This window comes from Thamnophis sirtalis, unplaced genomic scaffold, assembly GCF_051295495.1.
Source record: "Thamnophis sirtalis isolate CommonGarterSnake01/CBP01778 unplaced genomic scaffold, rThaSir2_p1.2 scaffold_6, whole genome shotgun sequence".
NCBI classification, from domain to species: Eukaryota; Metazoa; Chordata; class Lepidosauria; order Squamata; family Natricidae; genus Thamnophis; species Thamnophis sirtalis.
In genome coordinates this window covers 65,244,214-65,264,907 of record NW_028261386.1, presented here as the reverse complement: position 1 = coordinate 65,264,907, position 20,694 = coordinate 65,244,214, and the positions used below count along the sequence as shown (strand labels likewise).

At 37.7% G+C, this 20,694-nt stretch overlaps 1 protein-coding gene across 3 annotated transcripts in view; it reads right to left on the bottom strand.

Annotated features, from left to right (window-relative positions):
* AKT3 (AKT serine/threonine kinase 3) overlaps window positions 1-20,179 on the bottom strand; it is a 163,745-nt gene extending 143,566 nt beyond the window's left edge. For all 3 annotated transcript variants that reach the window (XR_015696982.1, XR_015696983.1, XM_087718033.1), the window contains exons 1-2: window positions 19,689-20,179; window positions 4,870-5,009 (exon numbers count right to left, since the gene is read on the bottom strand). Coding sequence is in view for 1 of the 3 variants with exons in the window: in XM_087718033.1 (XP_087574159.1) it covers window positions 4,870-4,915 (46 nt within the window). In the remaining 2 variants the exon portion in view is untranslated. The remainder of the gene's footprint in view (window positions 1-4,869; window positions 5,010-19,688) is intronic.
* Window positions 20,180-20,694: the final 515 nt, after the last annotated feature.

Below are 20,694 nucleotides of genomic sequence, written 5' to 3'. Positions count from 1 at the left end.
CAGCCGCCGATAAAGGAGCTGGCACCCCCGCATCCCCGGGGATAGGGCTGAGGCTCCAGGCCCGCAGGGGGGAGGCAGAACTCCCCACAGGGCCCTCCCCAACCGCCCAAGGCAGATAACTGTCCCTTGGGGCCGCAGCTGCACAATTTGGAATTTAGTAAAAATCTTTCAAGTGCCCAATTAAGCCAAATAGAAACCAGATTGCAACAACAATAAATCCTACCTAAGTATTTCTCCATCAGTGTTTGGACCAAAGACTGAGAGAATCTGGGCCAGAATTGGAAGGCACCAGTATTTAAAGCTTTGCTCTCAGTCTTTGGACCAATCAGGCTAAGAGAAAACCCACATGTGACCACTCCCTCCCCCTCCTCTGGAAAATTGGATCCTTGCCTTGTACCTTTACTTATTAAAAACAGAGTATTTCATTTGCTTTAATCATTGCTATTTGCCATTAGTATATGCTATTCACCCAATTCTTCTTCTGGATTAATTTCATTTATGCGCTCTAGTCAGAATGTCCAATCCAAATTCCCAAAGATTTCTCTGCATCCAAAAATATTACACCAGCTGTTTCATTGCTACATAGACTATGAATTTATTGCTGTCCTTCATCTTCTTCAGTCTGATCTGCATGCATATTTATTTATTTAATAAATTTCTATAATCGCCCATCTCAATCCAATTGACCCTGGACAGTGGATAATTATCACAACAATTAAAACTATAAAAACACAAAAATAATTATAAATAATACATATGGAACCTGGATTAACCTTTGTTAACAGCCTATTATTGTATTTAACGCATGGAAAATCTACAATCGTTTCTTCTCTCTCACAAATCATCACAATCCTCATATCTGATCTCTCCAGGATCAAATATTCTCACTTAATATTTGATTGCAAGTTTAATTCAGCTATTGTTCTTTGTATCTGGGTATCATCTTGGGGCTGATTTAAAACCATTGATAAACTTTATCCAAGATTTCAATTAGAGTTTGTAAGTTAAAAAGCATTTTTTCAAAGACCTCCTAAAGACATTGTAAAGAACATGCAATGTATAGTATTCAAAATCTTTGATTTATTGTTATTTACATTTTATTATAGTCCAAAACTCTTTGGTAGCTTTCATGGCAAAAGCATAAAGTTTAACTCTCAAGGACAAGAGAAGTAAATGTACCGTAAAAAAAAAAGAACAGAGAGAAAAATTAAGATAAAATTTCCCACAATAAAAAGGAGTTAGAAAAAAAGGAAATTCCCCACCAGAATTTAAGAAAATTAAGACCAGAGCTTTTAAAAAACTAGTAAACAGTAAAAATGCAGTATAAATGTAAATGAAATCAGATGACTTTCACTATCTGACAGTGAATCTTCCCTTTAAGCACATTTTTGTTTTAACTGAATATTTTAAAGTTGACTTCTCTACAGCAAAAATGAAAGTGATTTAAAACTCCAAAATAAACAGGAAAAAATGTTTGTGTTAAAATCCAGCAAAGGGTTGTAGGATAAGTCAACATTCAATCATTTTTACCAGTCAATTAGTAAAAATATAAATCAAAAAAGAAGGAAAACTTTAAAATGAATAGTTAAAACCAGAGTACTTAAAGATAACTACAGTTGAAAGAAAAAGATGGAAGACCCAACCTTCCGATTGGTCCTACCAAAAATTGTGATCATCAAGATCCCTCTTCCCAGCAGGTACACACCTGTCTGAAATGGTATAGGGTGTCCTGCTTGAGCAGGGAATTGGACAAGACCACCTCCACGGTCCCTTCCAACTCTATTCTGATTGACAATCACCCAAGGGTTGTCTTGGGTAATTCCTAGTTGCTCCCATTCAAGTCTGGGAAGAGAGCCGCCAAATAGCTAGCTTTGGAGGCATAATCAGCTGTTTGTCTGCAAGAGAAACCACTCCCCACCATTCAACATACCATCCTGGAGGAAGTCCCCAAGTATACAAATTATCTTTTAGGATAATTATATCTACAGTATCACTCTTTAATCATGTTTTGAAATGCTGTTAGAAAACTTGATCCCTTGCATTTTTAGCCTTACAAAATGCACAGAACATCCCATGTACCTTATGAATCTCTCTTGCCTCAGTATCCTCATCTTCACAGTCCAAAAAACTGGTCAATGCTGGTATAATTTTTCCTCTATATTTTCATCTGAATTCCGTAGGATAGCTTTAAATCTCAAACTGAATTCCTTTTGAGTTTGCAGCCACACTATTCATTTTTCTCTCCAATTCTCCATTTACTTTTTAAAATGTCCATCTTATCCTTAACTTACTTTATATCTCCAGACATTTTCCACCTTTCATTTTATCAAGCCTTCCATTTGTTTTGTTTTTTCAAAGACTGAATAGGTTTTCAAGTGACTGAGTCAATTTAGATCCCAATTCATCAAACACTATGTGTAGTAAGCTTAAAGAAATTGCTTTATCACTTTATCTTCCTTCCCTAACAATTGTTCTAAGGAACCTCTTCTACACTCTATTCTTCCTGCCTTATACATCATTATTTGAAACCAAACTGTTAAATTGAAGATAAACACAAACTTTCTCTAGTTTTTAAAACTATAATTGCAGGCATGCACATCTGTGTTTCCATGGTTACAACCAAATATTCAATCTACTCGGGTTACTTCAATTTTTTATTTTGTAAATCAACTCAATTATCAACAATGTTTAATATATAGCAAATGTGTTCCCATGGAAAGTTTGAGTATTAATTCAGTTAGGATTTTTGTAATATAGCTTCATTAAAAAATTAATCTTTTTGTAAAGTAAACTTCCCCTTCATCAGTTTTTAACTTTCTTGTCATTCCTTATTGAACTTTTCACCAACTAATCCACATATTTAAGTCTTTAATTCTTCTTTTAAATTATCCCATCCAAAAAAGGAAAACCACCAAGAGAAATATTTATCTGTTGTAAAACAAGTCTCTCTCAGGCTAAAAATAATCATATCCAAATGTGGTTGTGTCCACATTGGCTGTATCATAGCAGTGAACCTAGATAGATTCCCCATTCCTTCCAGCCAATCAACTAGTAAGTAAACAACAAAAAGGGTATTGGTTCTCACCTGAGACGCCTTTTCTCAGGAGGTGGAGATACCATCCAGACAAAGGTCAACCCATGTCTGGATGCTAGCTCCACCTCCATGGAGAAACTTCCATTTTTGCTGTTAACTCATGGGAAATAGCCATCTGAATATCAGAGGGATAGATTTCATGCTTCCTCCTTTATCTGGAGAAAATTCAGCATCCAGCACTGGCTATTGGGTGTGGATCTCAGTTGTGACGCTGTGTCCATTTCCCCCAAAACAAACTAAAATGCTCCTTAATAATCCTCAGTTATTTTGCATTCTTATGATGAGTATATTTGATATATATATATATATTTGGAGCTCTTCTATTTCCATTAATTGTTGTTTAACTCTATTTAGTTCTCCCAATACTGGTTTTAGATTAGTTTTGTGAAATTTTCTAATTCTTCTTCCCCCCCCCCCCCCCAATCCAATTGCGATGCAAACATTATAAGAATTACTCTCATATCACTATTACATATCTCCAATATTCCTGATCTTCCTAGTCTCTGATATTCTTGATGTTGTATTTATGTTGAAGAAACATTTTGTTTTTTATATTTCTGGAATATGACTTCTTTACAGACTGTTATTCACCCTCTATTTGAAAAGCAATTTTTCTTTTCAAAATTGGATTTGGTCCACATATGTCATGGACAGAATTTCCAGTTCCTTAATAAATGATGTGAGAGTCTTAAAAACCTAGGAGATATCAATTATTGAATATCTACTATGTCTTACAGAAAAGAACATATAGTCCCTTTATTCAGGATTTGTAGTCTCCCAAGCATTCATCAAAGCAAGAGTGTCCATGTATTGAAAAACCCTTTTGGGATTTTTTCCTCCATTTTTCTCTTTGAGAAGTGAATTTTCTAAATTCAGATCTAGCATTTCATTCATGTATTCCCATCTACAATTTCTATTAGAATTTTTCATAGAATCTTTCATTAGTCATATCTGGGGCCTAGATGAATTTCAGATTTAAACTTTTACTTTCTTTTCTTAATATCAAAATTAAAACTAATACTTTTTATCTTTTCATTTCTCTAATATCTTCTAAGAGGGTGATTTAAGATAAATTTGAATCTGGAAATTCTCCATGTATTTTATGTATTACATAATTATAATTATAGCTATGGTATAATTATAATATGTGGTTCTGTCACTATTACTAAAATCATTTTAAAAACTAGACAAAAAACATCATTGGTTAACTCTATAAGAAATTGATTAATAGGAATTAACATAACTCTTTTGTTTTAACATAACTCTTCATACTATTTCGATAATATCAAGATACATGAATTATATAAAAAGCATTAAACCTATATATTATATGCCACTCTAGCCTATAGTTTATTTGTTGAAGTCAAATGCCTAATCTGCAGAAATTAATAATAGACAAGGTATTTAATCAAGGGATAAATAAAATAACCTTTACAATAATTATAAAATGTATATTATGGATTCTTCTCCATTCTCTATAAACATTTTTTATTATATTCTAATTTATTTCAAATTTGAAATCACTGGTTCATAATTTTTATATCACTTATACTAGCAGCAATCTACATACTTGTCTACATATTAATGGGCTTATCAAAAATGATGATTCTAAATAGTCAGTTGACTATTTATATTAACACATTATATAACATTAAAGAATCTAAGGTATAATATATAATACACTACCCTGTATATAGTGAGAATATATACTCACTTATGAGAATAATTGATATTTAAATGTTTTCTATTATATATATATTTCAATTAATACTTACCTCTTTTTTGAACCCAGCCTTCTTTCACAATTGTAACATCGCTCATGATGGCTCTACTGAGCCTTCAGATTAAAGAATATTTTGCAGTATTACTTTTAGAGTTCCTTTATTCTTCTGACTTTCCAATATTTTAAAGCAGCCTGAAAGTGTAAATAAACAAAAATTAACTCTTCTGATGTCCCAGTGCTTAATACCCAACCTATTTATTTATCACACTTATACAGCTGCTCATCTCACTAAAAATGATTCTAGACAGCATACAGCAATCCAATAAAATCACAGCTATATAAAGCGACCATAAAAATATTTTTAAAGATTTAAAAAGAAAATACTATAAAAACTTTAAATTATGCAAACCACACAAAATGATCAAAATATCAATCATGGAGAAGTTGTCTAAAAAAGTTTTCAGCTTGCTGAGACCCCCAAGCTTGATAATATAACAAAGTCTTATGAAACTTCCAAAATAGCAGAGATGGAGTTAACATGACTTCAGGGGCTTGAAAAGAACGTTCCTTAAGGCAAATGTCATACAACAAAGGCCTGCCTCCTGGTACCCATCAAATGTAACACTCTAGAAGATAGTATTGGTAGTATGTCTTCTCAGATTGAATGGGATTGGCTGATGTAATCACCTAAAGGAGGGGTCCCCAACCATCAGGCATGTGTAGAACCTGGCCACGCAAATGGGGGGCGCTTGCACTTGCGTTTGAAGCTCCCCTCAAGCAAGCAGTGGCCACTTGTGCTTGCAGCAAAACTCCCTTTCCTGCTTCTCACACAAATGGAGCTGTGCACACTCATACACACCTGCCTTCCACTCACAGGGAACTATTCCCCCCCCCCCAATGCCAGGGTGGTTATGCCAGAAATGTTGGGGACCGCTGATCTAAAGGCAGTTCTTCAGATATCAGGTCCTATTTCATGAAGGACTTTAAACGTTAAAACCAGCATCTTGAATTGGACTCAAAGGCAGATTGGCAATCAAACAGCTTGTGGAGCAGAGGTTTCTATAAGTAAATATAAACTGCCTGTGACACTGCATTCTGCAGCAGTTGAAGATTCCAGATATTCTTCAAGGGTACCCTCATGTACATTACATTACAGTAGTCCAATTTGGAGGGCATAAATGACTGTGAGCAGAGCCGCCTGATCCAGGAAAGAAGGCAATTGGTGCAAGATGTGCAAAGGCCCTCCCAATGTGGCAATTTCCCCCCAAAATATACATAGAATAGTTTATTAAAAATGTGAAATGATGTAGAGGAGCAAGCAGAGCTACAGAGCAGGTTAATTGTATGATGAGCCAGAGTCTTTATGTTGCCACAAAAGGTCCAAGCCCAGCCTCTCTTGAATTCCATTGACCCTTAACTGGCACCAATTTGTACTGAACTATAGTTGGCTAGAGTCTTGAGTATAAATATGAGCAATAAATCTTTTGAACTGCAGCTTAAGGCATCCTAATCCTTTGCGCCTGTCAAATTCATAGATACCACTTAACACATAGCAATAACAACAATAATACTAAAAAAATTATCTAGCATCAGGATAGCATGGTGTGAATAAAATTTGCCTGGCCAAAATAAAAATCATTAATTTTGTCATCCATTTCATCAATAAACTATGGTTCCTAATACATATACTTTTAACAAGTTGCCTCTGTCAATATTTCAACATCGCTGTGATGGATATTGGTGAGCATTTGTTTAGTGACTGTTTGAAGATGCTGAAAAAAGTGACTTACAAATAGTCATCGCAAAGTAACTATGGTACATGTCTACAACAATTGCAACATCCCATAATCATGTGTTCAAAGTTCAGACACTTGGCAACACATGTATTTACAATTATTCACATGGTCACATGATCACCATTTGCAATCTTCCCAGGGGGCATCTGACAAACACTGAATGGGGAAAACCAGATTAACTTAAAACTTCATGACTGCTTAATGACCAAAGTGATTTGCTTAACAGATGAAACAACAAAGGTCATAAACTTGGAGGCAACTCATTTAACAGCCAAACTGGTTACCAATTGTGGTTATAAGCTGAGGACTATTATATGTTACTTTAAATTTCCCTTTAAGAAAAAAACATCCAGCAAGAATGGTTTTAGATATGGGAGATCTGCAAACCTCTCTTAAAAATCCCAACCTCCTGCAAAACTGCCTGAAACCACACCATTGAAATTATCTTATTTTTGCGCTAAATTTCAACAGGAGAATTTGTACTATTTTTTTAAGATCTCAGATGAGAAATAGGGAACAATTTATTTTCCTGAGACCAGCACACTTCCAGCCAAAAAAAGGACCAAAAAATGCTTTGCTCTTATAGTGATCACTTAGTCACTAGAAATCTTGCTGGGAACTTGTCAAGATTGTCAAGAAGTTGCCTAACTCTTCAAAACTTGCTTGTCACTCAGTTAACTGAAGAAATTAAACTCTCCATTCAGAAATGCAAGAAATTATTTCTTCATCAGACTAATATAAAAACCTCTTATGATGCCCAACGAGTAGTGCTAAATCATGTTATTTGGATGTGTTTTATTCCAATCTGGATAACTTTTATTCCAAAGACATCAGCTCTGAAATGATTTTCCAAAATCAGTAAAGTCATTTGGAAACAATCTTTTCTTACTCCCCAAAACAACAAACATACAATGCTGATCGATGTTCTCATTCCCATCATAAAATAAGCCAAAGAAACACAATACAGGTAGCCCTCAATTTATGACAAGTTGCTTAGTGACCATTCAAAGTTACGGTAGATAAAAAGAGATTCACAATTTGGTTTTGAAGTTTCAACGCTGCACCACTCTGTGAATATGTGATTACATTTTGGATCCCCAGCAAACAGTCTGCATTTACAGCTTTTTGCAGCACCCTGTGATCATGTGATCCCAATTTATTAGCATTTTGCCAGAAACCAGCATTTAATTCTTCTCTCCAAAAAAACCAGGCCATAGTGAATAATGGGTCATTTAACAGCTGAAACACTTGCTTACTGCATTCGCTTACCAATTGCTGCAAAAACGGTCGTAAAATTGGGGCCTGTCATATGATGACCCATTTTGCAACCGCCACAACTTATAACCATAATTCTCAGTCTTAATTACATTCATAAATCGAGGACTACCTGTATTTATATCAAACCACTGAATTATACACTTGGATGCTATACTTGGAAGCTATACAACCTAGTGGACTCAACTTAATATAAAAATGTTACAAGTTTAATACAAGAATTTGATTTTAAAAACTTAAATGAAAGATAGATCAGTCTTGATTGACATTTGGTAATAGGTACTAAATATCTCATTAGGCAATTAGTTCCACTGTTAGGAAGCATGAGTATCTACAGGGGAAGGGGGATAGAAAAATATGAAATAGGTATCAGAATACTACAGCATAAACCATTGCTGATGTTATGGATTCTGACAATGCAATGTAGATTCAAAGGCCAGGAGTCACACTATATATTCCATCATTGTTTTCTCATCACAGTTTTCTCCATACATTAATATTACAAAATTCTTTCTGGTGATCATTTAACAATAGAAATTGCAATATCATTTAGGCTTATATACTACCCCATAATGCTTTACAGAATCCTCTCGGCAGTTTACAATGTCAGCATATTGCCCTCAACAAGCTGGGTCCTCATTTTACCAACCTCAGAAGGATGGAAAGCTGGGTCAACCTTGAGCCCCAACAGAATCAAACTCCAGGTTATAGACAGAGTTTGCCTGCAATATTGCATTCCAACTACTGCACCATCAAGGTTCCTCCTAATTAAATCCATCTCCTAATTAAACTATGAATTTTCATCCCAAATGCATAATATGAATACTGTATGTTAAGAAAACAAACTAGAAAGCAAGTTATTTTGGAGATTGCAATTAATGATAAAATATTTCAAAATGCTTAACATTCCAAATATATTTTGAAGTTCAGAACTGCATTAAAGGCAAAACAGTTATTTTTATCATATTAAAAAGTCCTTCAAAAAAAATTTAAAATTATCTCATTTTGGACAACACATACCAGTAGAATTAAAAACAGAAATAATAACACAATTTTTAAAATCATTTATAAAAACCTTACAATAACACTTGCCTGGATCAAAAAACTATTTTATCTTGAAGCACTGAGACAGTAACAATTAGAAAATGGGCGTTGCTTAAACCCAGTCCAAAACCCTATGGGAACATCAGGGCCTTTTAACGCTTTACAAAAGGTCAACAGGATCAGAGCCATTTTCATAGGGAAGGGATAATTCTTAATTCCCACAAAATGATACCATTTAATAGAAAAGCGAGCATGCCATCTTTTATCGGTGAGTTGGGCAGAGACAACTGAAGACAGAAGTTTCTGTAGGTAATCTAATCTGTGCCATGTAGGATTTTATAGATTATAACCAGCTGTGAAATTTTCCTAGAAGCCTACTAGGAGCCAGTGCAATCTGCAAAACAGAGATGTTATATCCACAAATCACGAAACAGTCCAAATTGCTGTCACCTCTGTGTATTCTGGACCATTGTTATTGCTAAATACTTTTCAAGGGCAATTCCATAATCTGCTTCCTCCAAGGCTCTCTCGTTCACAATCCTGTGTTATCTCTGACCCTTCTTATCCAGGAAGAATTGGGTCATCTTGACTAGTGTCACTGGCCACCTCTCTGCAGCACTGTTCCCTCTAAGGTGCGCGGCTGCGCGGCCGCGCACATGGCAAGAAACCCCCGCGCAGAGGTTTCTAACTGCCGCGCAGAGGTTTCTTTCAAAGCAAACGTGGGGAAGTCCTTTGCTGGCGGCTAGAACTGGCCGCCCGCAAAGGACCTTCCCAAACTTGTTTCAGCGGCAGGCAGCTCTCAGCCTGGGCGGCAGCGTCACACAGGCTGTGGAAGGAGGGGGAGGAGGAGGGAACCAAAGAGAGCTTTTACCGAGTCTGCGCCCCACAGCCAGGACCGTCCTTGCGCCTCAAGCCGCGTTTCTTCCCGCGGCGCAAAGCCCTTCGGGCAACCCGAGAGTTCCGCTTGACGCCAGAAGGGCTTTGCAGGAAGAAACGCCGCGTTTCTTCCTGCAAAGCCCTTCTGGCGTCAAGCGGAACTCTCGGGTTGCCCGAAGGGCTTTGCGCCGCGGGAAGAAACGCGGCTTGAGGCGCAAGGACGGTCCTGGCTGTGGGGCGCAGACTCGGTAAAAGCCTCTCTTTGGTTTCCTCCTCCTCCTCCTCCTCCTCCTCCTCCTCCTCCTCCTCCTCCTCCTCCTCCTTTCTGGAGCCCCTTCCTCAAAGATTTGGTACCAAAGCAATGGCGGTGAGGAAGTTGTGTCTTTTGGATTTTGCACTGTTGTCTTTTTAATGGTTCTCAGACTGGTTGAACCTTTAGCAGCTGGGGTGATATTCTTTACTGTTAAGGTTACAATTGGATGTGTTGGACAAATCTTAAAAGATGAAACTTTTATTAAAACGTTTGACTTAACTAAAAACATCTTCCTTTTTCTTCTTCTTCTTAAATATGATTTATTTATTTATTTTTACTTCAGAAGTTTGATGACCGTTGTACAAACTAATCCAACCTAAATGTAGAGGAGGAGAAGAAGGGGGGGGATTTAAAAAGAGCAGAGGAAAAAGAAAAGAAAGCATGAAGAAAACATAAAGAAAGGGATGGGAGGGAGGGAAGGAAGGAAGGCACTTTATGTTGAAACAGAAAATATTATATAAGGAAGAAAATGGAAATAACTTAGGAAGGAAGGAAGGAAGGAATTGCACTTAATATTGAAGGAAAAGAGAATGAAGGAAAAAGTATTGGAAGGATTGAAAGAAGGAAGGAGGAACAAAGAATTACACTTAATATTGAAATGGAAAAGAAAATATAATGAATGAAAGAAGAAGTATAGGAAGGGAAGGAAGGAAGGAAGAAAGAAAGAAACAAAGACTGTTGAAACAGAAAAGATAATATAAGGAAGAAAATGGAAAGACGTATAGGAAGGAAGGAAGGAAAAAAGGAAGACAATGTTGAAATGGAAAAGAATATAAGGAAGAAAATGGAAAAAAGTATAGGAAGAAAGGAAGAAATGTACTTAATATTGAAACAGACAAGGGAATGAAGGAAAAAATATTGGAAGGATTGAAAGAAGGAAGAAAGAATGGAAGGAACAAAGACAATGTTGAAATGGAAAAGAATATAAGGAAAAAAATGGAAAAATGTTAGGAAGGAAGAATTACACTTAATATTGAAACAGTTGAATATAATGAAGGAAAAGGAAACAGGAATAAGGGAGGGACAGAGGACTTCAGCTCCCAGAATTTCCCTGGCTGAAGAATTCTGGGAACTGAAGTCCACCCCTCGTAAAGTGACCAAGGCTGGGAAAAGAATCCGCACTAGGGACAATGCAAGCTATGCTTCACCCCGTCAGTCCATCTTAGCGTGCAAGAAAGACATCAGACAACGCCATAGTTGCTATGGTAGCATTTGGCTATGCGCAGCGATGCTCTCCTGGTCTTTATGGGTGGGAGGGGGGCAGTTGAGCTATGATGCTAATCCCCTCGTGGGAACACAGAGGGTGGGAGAAGAGAACCAAAGAACTTCAAACTCCAAGGTTCTGGAGTGGAGAATAAGGGGATCAACTTTGTCTAAATGATATTGACATATAAAGAACGGTTGTAGGAACTGGGTATGTCCAGTTTGATGAAAAGAAGGACTAGGGGAGACATGATAGCAGTCTTCCAATATCTCAGGGCCCAGGGTTGCTCCAAAGAAGAGGGAGTCAAACTATTCTCCAAGGCACCTGAAGGCTGGACAAGAAGCAATGGATGGAAACTAATCAAGGAGAGAAGCAACCTAGAACTAAGGATAAATTTCCTGACAGTGAGAACAATTAACCAATGGACCAACGCCTCCAGAAGTTGTGAATGCCCCAACACTGGAAGTCTTTAAGAAGATGTGGGATAGCCATTTGTCTTAAGTGGTGTAGGGTTTCCTGCCTAAGCAGGGAGTTGGACTAGAAGACCTCCAAGGTCCCTTCCAATTCTATTTCTATTGTATTCTCTATATTCTATTCTTTCTCTGTTCTATTCTAATCTCTTCTGAACTAAATGTTTATCTAGAACTCAAATAAATAGCTGCTTTTTGGTTTTATTTTTTTAATATTTATCAGTCTCTCTTTTATTCCATACTTCTGGTTGAAAGACTATTCTATGTCATGCTAAACAAATGCATATTCTAGTGGCGGCGGGAGCTCGTTGGCATCTTCAGCAGCAGCCCTGCCTCCTGTGAAAAAACCGAAGATGGAGCAGATCCACGCAGATGACGTTGCTGCAACATGACTGGAGGAGGAATTCTGGGAGTTGAAGTCCACAAGGCTTAAAGCTGTCAGGTTTGAAGACCCCTGGGTTTTTTTTCCTAAAGGGTTAGGGGTGCGAGGGTCTTGTAACTTGACAGCTTTAAGACTTGCACGCTTCAATGCCAGAGTTTCTGAGCCAACATTTTGGTTGCTAAGCAGGACCGTTGTTAAGTAATACTGATATTATATAACACTTTTAATTAAGCGGGTACCTTGAATAAACATAACTTTGAGTTTCAAATAATACTGATTTCGTTGTTGTCTTAGGTGACATCTGTGAAAAAAATTCAGGTGCTCAGGCATGAAAATGTGCCGATCAAACACTATACTTTTCCGCTCACACTGAAAAAAAATTAGAGGGAACATTGCTCTGCAGATGCAATAAGAGTGGAAAAATCAAAATCAAATACAAGCTAAGGATAACCAAGGTTCAATATTTGTCACTCTCATTCAGAAAAAGATTGTTGCATCCAGCAACAGCCCCCCATCAAAAATTCCCTAACAAAAAATCCCCAATTCAACACCTTACTGTTGTCAAGTTTTTGCAGGAAAACCCCAGCTAAATACTAAGGTCCAAAGTGGTAGGCGAATTTAATAAGATGGCCACTGTTTCATATGGTCAGTTCAGTGGTAGCCACAGGATGCAAGTAATTCCTCACTCAAGACCACCACCCTCCTGCTACTATTGTCATCTGATTCCAAATCCAACTACTAGCAACTATCCAGCAGTCCAATGTAAACCTTCTCCACCTGCTCTATTGCTTGCACCTTCAAGAGGCTACCATCTGAACCAAAAAGAAAAAGTTAATACCGGTAGTCCTCAACCTATGACCATAATGGGGCCTGCCCATTATGGGTACAATGGTGACAACCATTAAATGAGGTAGCCTTGTTTAAAGACCCCTACCCCTGCTCTCCCTGATGCTACTGTTAAAAGAATGCACAGGTCATTAAGCAAGCATGGGATACCTCGTGGATCGGGAGGCCCTGGGAGGCAGCTGGATCCTTAAGGAGGCAGATAAGCAGTTCAACCTTTGCAAAAACAGCTTAGCAGGGGGGAAGAACCCCCTAGATTAGGTCCTAGCACCATATTCCAATGCTGGATAAATATGTCTCTGTGCTTGGCTGATGAAGCCACTTTTGTGGGCTGAGCCTATGTCTCCATCAGCTAGCCATTGGGAGACTGCAAACCTCTCCTGGTTCTTGCTAGGCTTTGGGGAAGAAAGCCACCTGCATGCAAAGGCAGTAGTTTCAGGACAAACTTCCCAAAACCTTTCCCTTGCTAAACTCCCCCTCTCCCTCAGAAATCCATATTTCTCCAATAAATAAATAAAAAAGCTGGGAGAAACAGACCCAGGGGTGGGAGGAGAATTAGGAGCTGACACTAAACTCTTCAGCTCTTCTCTCCAATCTTTATCTCTTTTAACAACATAATTTGCTGAATTTACTGCCAGAATGCCAAAGTTTAGGGATCACCAAAATTAAAATGAAATACACAACATGAATATAAAATCTTATTTCCACACTGCTTTAGAATTTCCCTTTCTAATTTATTTCAAAAGTACATGCTCACAAAGTTCATTGGTAATGAACAGCACACTAACCAGACACTGCAAGTCATGAAAGAAATTATTACAGCTATGGGTCTCGGGAAGTTAATGATATTATTGAAGCAAGAAAGAAATCTAATAGGAAGGTATTGAACAGGTGAGTCACATGACTACAGGTAGTCCTTACTTAACAACCATAGATGACCAGCAACTTGGTTGCTAACCAATACAGTATGCATCATATGCATCATATGACTTGCTGCACTTATAAAATTAGCATATCACTTGGAGTCATTGATTTTGCTTGTCAGAAGTTGGCTATTAAACTTGCAAATAATGACCATGTGACCACAGGACACTCTTACTATTGTAAATGCATGTAAATGTTGGTTGCATAGTGAAATTTCCCGTTACATCTATTTGTTTTCCTTCAGACCTAAGTCTGGAAAACAATGCTGCAGAAAGAATTCTAAACCTAAACATCTTCAAGGATAAATACAGTCACAAGACATGTGCTACATTCTCTCAATATTTCCTTTGCAATATTACAAAGGCAAGAAAAGACCAAGAGAAGGTTGAAAACAAATCAGCATCTGTCATTCATATATTTGTTTTAAACCAAGCAGCAATTTAGAAAGTCTACCATGATGCAGAAAAACGATCAGTGAATGGAGAATGAAGGTCCTTCAGACAATCAGCCTGCCTTCTATTGCCCAGAATAAAAACATTAATCTAAGCAGCAGCTTATACATTCTGCTCCAACACATAGAAATTATTGAGATCCTCCATGGAAATGCCAAAAGTATAAGTATACTTGATATACTTACCTATTGCCCCAGTGAAGCATTTCTCATTGATTGTTATCAAATACAAATGAAGCGTATTGATGCTTCTCTCTCTTACAAGTATTTATTATATTTTATCATTCATTTGTATCTTAGTTTTATTATTTTTACAAATAATTCAAAATGGCAAATATATCCAACACTTTTCTTCTATTTTCTCAACAAATGAGAGTGGCCCAAAGTCACCCAGCTGGCTTTCATGGCTAAAATGGTACTTGAACTCATGGTATCCTAGTTTCTAGCTTGGTACCTTAACCATTAGACCAATCTGGTTTAATTATAAAAATAATTCTGGTCATTCTTTGATTAACCTGATAATCAAATAATCACAAATGCCACATTTTCTGTGACACATTTACATTTACTGCCTTATAGTAATTTCCATAATCCAAAACAATATTCTGTTTTGGTTATTTCCTTTAATTTTAGTTATGTCTGATAAACAAAAGAACTGACACTACAGCAATGAAGAAACATAATTAATTCTGGATCCCAACTGAGCAGAGATGAAAAATCAAAACAAAATACTAAGCAATCTGAAAAAAAACTATAAAAAAAAAGATTTTGAGATCATTAAGCATCTCAGAGATATCTAAGGGAATTACATGTAATCTCTACAATAGGCACTCACCCAATAAAGTGCATTCAAAACATAAAGATTGGGTTCTAATTCTTTTATTGTAAGTCTAAGATTCACATTCATAGGAGAACATTTTCTATTTTTTGTTTGCCTTCTCTTTTTCTCTATAGCATTCTGCATCAATTCCTGTGAAAGGAGCAGGAAACTCTTGCAAATAAAGTTTGTAAACAACATGATTGTAAAAATATGATTTTAAGAAATATATATTAGAAGAAATGGACATAATACTTTCTACATGAAACAGCAATTGCTTCATCTACTCAGCATCTCTTTCTACATCAGTAATTATGCCCTAAATTGGTATAATGTGCATCTCTATAACAGTTTATGCTCAGGGCAGAAAACATGTTTTCCATTATAACCATGAGATAAAACCATTTATCCTTCCTCTTTTTAAAGCTTCCAATTTAAAAATAGAATTTATAAAATTCAACATTTTGATAATATAGCTGTGGCTGTTAACTTCAAGATGATATTTTAATATTTATATACTAAAGGCCTGAATGAGTATCTTTAGAAGACAAGGGAAACATAACAAAACATGACAAAATGAAACTATTTCCTAAAGTATCTATTTCTTTCAGAATCAGGGCACCAAGAAATCCTATACAACTTGCAACACATAATTTACAAGCTGTTTATTCACGTTTTTACTGATATATATATAAGCATCAATATCAAAAGTGACATTATCACCTTATATGTGATCTGCTTTAGTTGGAAAACTTTCTTAAATCTGTCAGGCAAATTTCTAAGAAACCCAATTTTACTGAAACATTGCACAACAAAAATTAGGATGCTGTTGATACTTTTTTTATCACAATCCGATTCATAAACAAGCTATGTTCAAATGTAGTGTAAGAGGCTTTATAAGCATGTGACTGATTTTTATGATATGTACTTGGTCTTCATGATCACAGAAAAGATTTCTCCACAATTTCTTAAATTAATAAAATCAGCCCAAGCTAATTAATATGTATTGTTTTCTGTACTGTTTTAGTACTGTTTTGGAGAAGCGTGTAATGTGAGAAAAAAACAATTCTGAAATCCTGTTTTAAAATGCTTAGTAGAAAATATACTTTAAAAAAGAATAGTTCATTCTTATTCAAAATAGAAATTAAACCATTTAAGAATTTGCTCAATTAGTCATTATTCATATATATTCAATCTTTCCCCAGATTTTCACTATCATACTGTGGATATGGACAAAATGTACAGAATATTCAATATTTTGTAATAAACAGGGTGATTCAAAGTATTTCCCAACTTTCAAGCACATTAGTATACTCTAGCACTTTCAAGAACTATAGTTTTCTGATCTGTTAACTATAGATCATAACACTTAGTAGTAAGCCTTAACAAATTCTACAGAAATAGCTTCCAGCATAACTTTTGGATAAAACAGCTTTATTTTCCTAAATAAGTTATAGATATGATTTTGGGGTCTCCATTTAAAAAGAAAAAATAACCAAACTTTAATTCTTTATTTTTAACTATGCCACTTAATTCTAAATCCTACTGCACTGCAGACTAAAAATTTTTTCCTGTTCAGTCCAAATTTAATCAGACTTTGAAAAATAATTATCTTTGAAAAAGTCTGGCTCAAATTGAACACCTAATATAATTATTTGCATGTGTCAATGTAGTATAGTGCAACAGTATGAAAGCAGTTTGTCCCTGCTTTCTAATGGGACTTTTTCAATATACTAGTCTTTGCTATATCCTGAGATTTCCCAATGGTGTTGCGTCCTACTACCTACCTAGTTTGACCCTACTCAGCTTTTCAAGATCAACCAAGAGCTGTTAGGTGCTGCCATCTACTGTAAGTTTAATCAGACTTTTCTGTAGTAAATTCCATTTATTTCACTAGGACATGAATATAAGTAAACAAAAGTAGACAATGGGCTAAATTGGGAGTGAATTGAGTTGGGAGCAATAGTCACTGCCCCAACTGCCATTATAGCTTTAAATTTATATATCTACGGTGTATCTACTCATTTTATAGTTAGACCATTTTACAAAGTTTGTTATATGGTATTTTCATCACAATTTATAGTACAAACTGACCTGAATTGTCAAACCATTTTCAAAAATTTAGACTGCCATTTGCATAATTACTACTTTCAGGTAGAAAAAATGAGTGAAGCGAAATATGCATATGTAAACATCTATTCATACAATGAGGTTTCTCTTTTTCCATACTTCTCAAAGTTTATTCAGGGTTCCTCCTCAATATATCATACAGTAGTAGGTTTACAGAATGTGCAGTGGCTATAAGGACAAATTGTCTCTCCCCTTTGTATTTATACATCCAGTTCCTTCAATGGAAACACAAGGATTCTATCCAGAATAACATGTTAAGACATTAATCACATGTATTTTTAGATGGAAATAAATCTCTTTGAACTCAGAAGAACTTATCTCCTACCTCCTACTCCCAATGAGCTGTTTATATGAAAAGATAAAATAGTATGTTTAAGTGGTATTCTTTAAATTAAAAACAGATAAAACAATATATTAGATTCCAATTCAAAGCATGTCTTATTTGCAAGCTAGGAAAATCAGTGATAATCCATGAAAAATCAAATTTTATTTGAAATGCACCGTAAATACTATATAATAGCAGCTTCTATAATAATTTCTACAAAATTAAATAATGTAAAACAATCATTCAAAATAACTGCAAAACAAGGGAAAGATCTTTGTGAAAACAAATCCAAAACAAATTCACTAACCAAATATAGAAAAGCAGAATTTCTGATAGTTATAAATTATGCACATTCCTTTTCTGAACAAACATGTTTAACTTGTCCAGTTAACAAATACAAATAAGCGATCAATGCAATGAAAGATACTGGGATCAATTTAAAGCCCTCCATTGAGAGTAAATAAAAATATAATGAGAACTTCAGTTAGGATTTTTAGAGCAAAATTGATTCATCCAAGAGAATAAACTTTCTACAAGCAAACAAAGGAGGGAAAGACAGAAGAAATGCATCTGGAAAATATTTACTAAAAATGTAAAGCTGAAATTGTAGCTCATTTATATGTTAATTCCTACTAGGGAAACAAAGAGACTATTCTATATTAAAAGTTCATAAAGCATTCTGTTTACTTCTAGTAGTAATTTGCAAATTTAATTTAGTCCTCAGATTGTTATTTTGTTTACTCCTGTGTGTACAAATTATATAGCTTTGTGAAATATAAATAATGTTTGCCTACTTCATAACTTATATGATTGTATGATTTTGAATAGGTTTTTTTTAAAGCAGAACTTTTAAGCAGAGGCAACAAAAATTTTGATGCTATCTCATCAATCCTATATGTCAACATTATAAGTACATCATTTATAATGTATAAATAATAATAAAATTAAACTCCTGTGAAAGAAACACTAAACTATTTGAGAAGAATACTATGCTGTTTTAACTGTAGTAACTGACTAACTGAAAAGAAAATCCCATATACAATACTGGAAAAGACTGCACTGAAATTTTCAGACTGTACTAATTTCTTTGAATCGTGGGCTGCATAAACTGAAGGAAAGCAGTTATCAGACATGCCACAAGGTACATCGATGCCTCTATATGCAAAGCAGTAACCATGGCTGTCCAGCAGACGTGATGTAAACAAGCCAGCTTTGTTTACTTGCATTAGTGGACTTCTGCAAGAAAAGAGCAGGCTATCTTTTTGCTTGTCTCTATTATTAGAACGCAGATTTGTTTTTAACAGGAAGAAAGCGGAAAGGATCCTTCATTAAGTGCATTTTACATTCATTTACGCCTTAGAACAGAATGTAAGGAGAGATAAGAACATCTAAGGAGGAAGCACAGCGACCAAAGAGTGTTTCCTGAGGGAGGGAGGCTGGGCATATGAGAGAAGCGAAACGTGTAACTGTAATGCGCCATCCATTTCAGCGGCCTTTCAGCTACAAGCAGTCCGTACAAATAACCGGGGTGGGCTGCGCGCGCGAGTGTTGTTATGATGCGCCTCGTGGCCAAGCGCACACCTTCTCCCTCCCCCCCCCCCACACACGGGGTATATTAATGTTACATAACCCTCCTGCCTCTACAGAAGCCCGGCAGGCCCCGCCAACCGGACACACACACCAGAAGAGGACTTGTGTTTTAAGTCTCAGCTGCTGCATGCGCTGGTTCGAAGTGGAGGAGGAGGAGGAAGAGGAGGAGCTGCGAAAACGAGGCAGCCGCCGCCGCCTCCCTCTCCCTGTCACTAGGCGCGTTTAGGATGGCGGCGCGGGGGGGGGACGCCGCGGTGGGTCACAGGGAGCGGGAAGAAGGAGCCGGAGCAGTTGCCTGCCCCCCACCCTCGCCTCACGTGCCCCCAGAGCTACCAGCGCCCAGCCAGCCAACCTCCAACACCCACCCCCCGCCGCCGCCCGTCTTCCCAGCCCCCCCCCCCGCCTGTCAGCGCGATTGCGAGCCTGCCTACCTGCAGCAAAAGGCGAGGGTGGCTGGTGCCGGCCGTTGGCTTGGAAGCGGGTCTCCGGGCAGGGGGGCGCCCACGATCTCTCCTCCCTTGTCCCCCCTGCCGGGGGTGAGTCCTTCACGGCTACGGCGGTCTACCTTGGTGTTGGGTTTGCGAAGGTTTCCACTCCAGCTGGCGCCGCTCTGACAGATGCAGGCGGGGCGGCGGCTACATCGATAGTGGCTGTCCCGCTATTTAGGGAGGCGCCCGCCCGGGCAGCTCGGCCGCAGCATCCAGGGAGTTAGGAGCGGCGGCAGCTCTTCCCCAACTGAATACACCCGGAGCGGCCCGGGCCCCAGCGCTCGGCTCGATTCCTGCCGCCTCCTTCGCCAGGTTCGTTATTGACTTTGAGGAAAACTCCCGACGTCACTGGCTCCCCACCCCCCCGCCGACAGTGTCTCCCCCTCCAAGGCGGCAGCGGTGGCGGCGGCGGCAGCAGTAACGTCGGCATCCCCCAGATCTCGCGAGAAGCGCCAGCGTGCGGAATGGAGCGGGGGGTCTGCCAGACGGAGCGAGCAGGGAAAAGGTGGGGGCTGCCAGACAGAGCGAGAGACCGGCGAGCGGCGGGAAGGAGGTGAAGGCATGAATGAGAAAGGGAGGCGGGAGGCGGCGGGGCTGCTGACCAGTCGACGGATACGTGTATAGCAAGGCAAAGATTAAAAGCAGCCGGCCGAGTAGGAAGAGTCCAGTCTGCATAATAGGGGATACCTGTCGAAGATGGGGGACCTATCATGTTGGCGTGCCGCAGTAGGGTTGCTGTTTCGGACTTAGGAAAGTGAGCGTGGGGCTACTTGGCGATTCGCTCTCCGAAACAGGAGTTAGGAAAATAAGTTTGTCTCATGTCAAATTTAAGAATCCCTTCCCAATCAATAATAAAAAGTCAGTAGCCGGCCTTCATTAACTTTGCTGCTGCAGCCTTTGCAGGAACGGCCAGCAACAATATTTATGACTTCAAAAATCTCTGTAAACC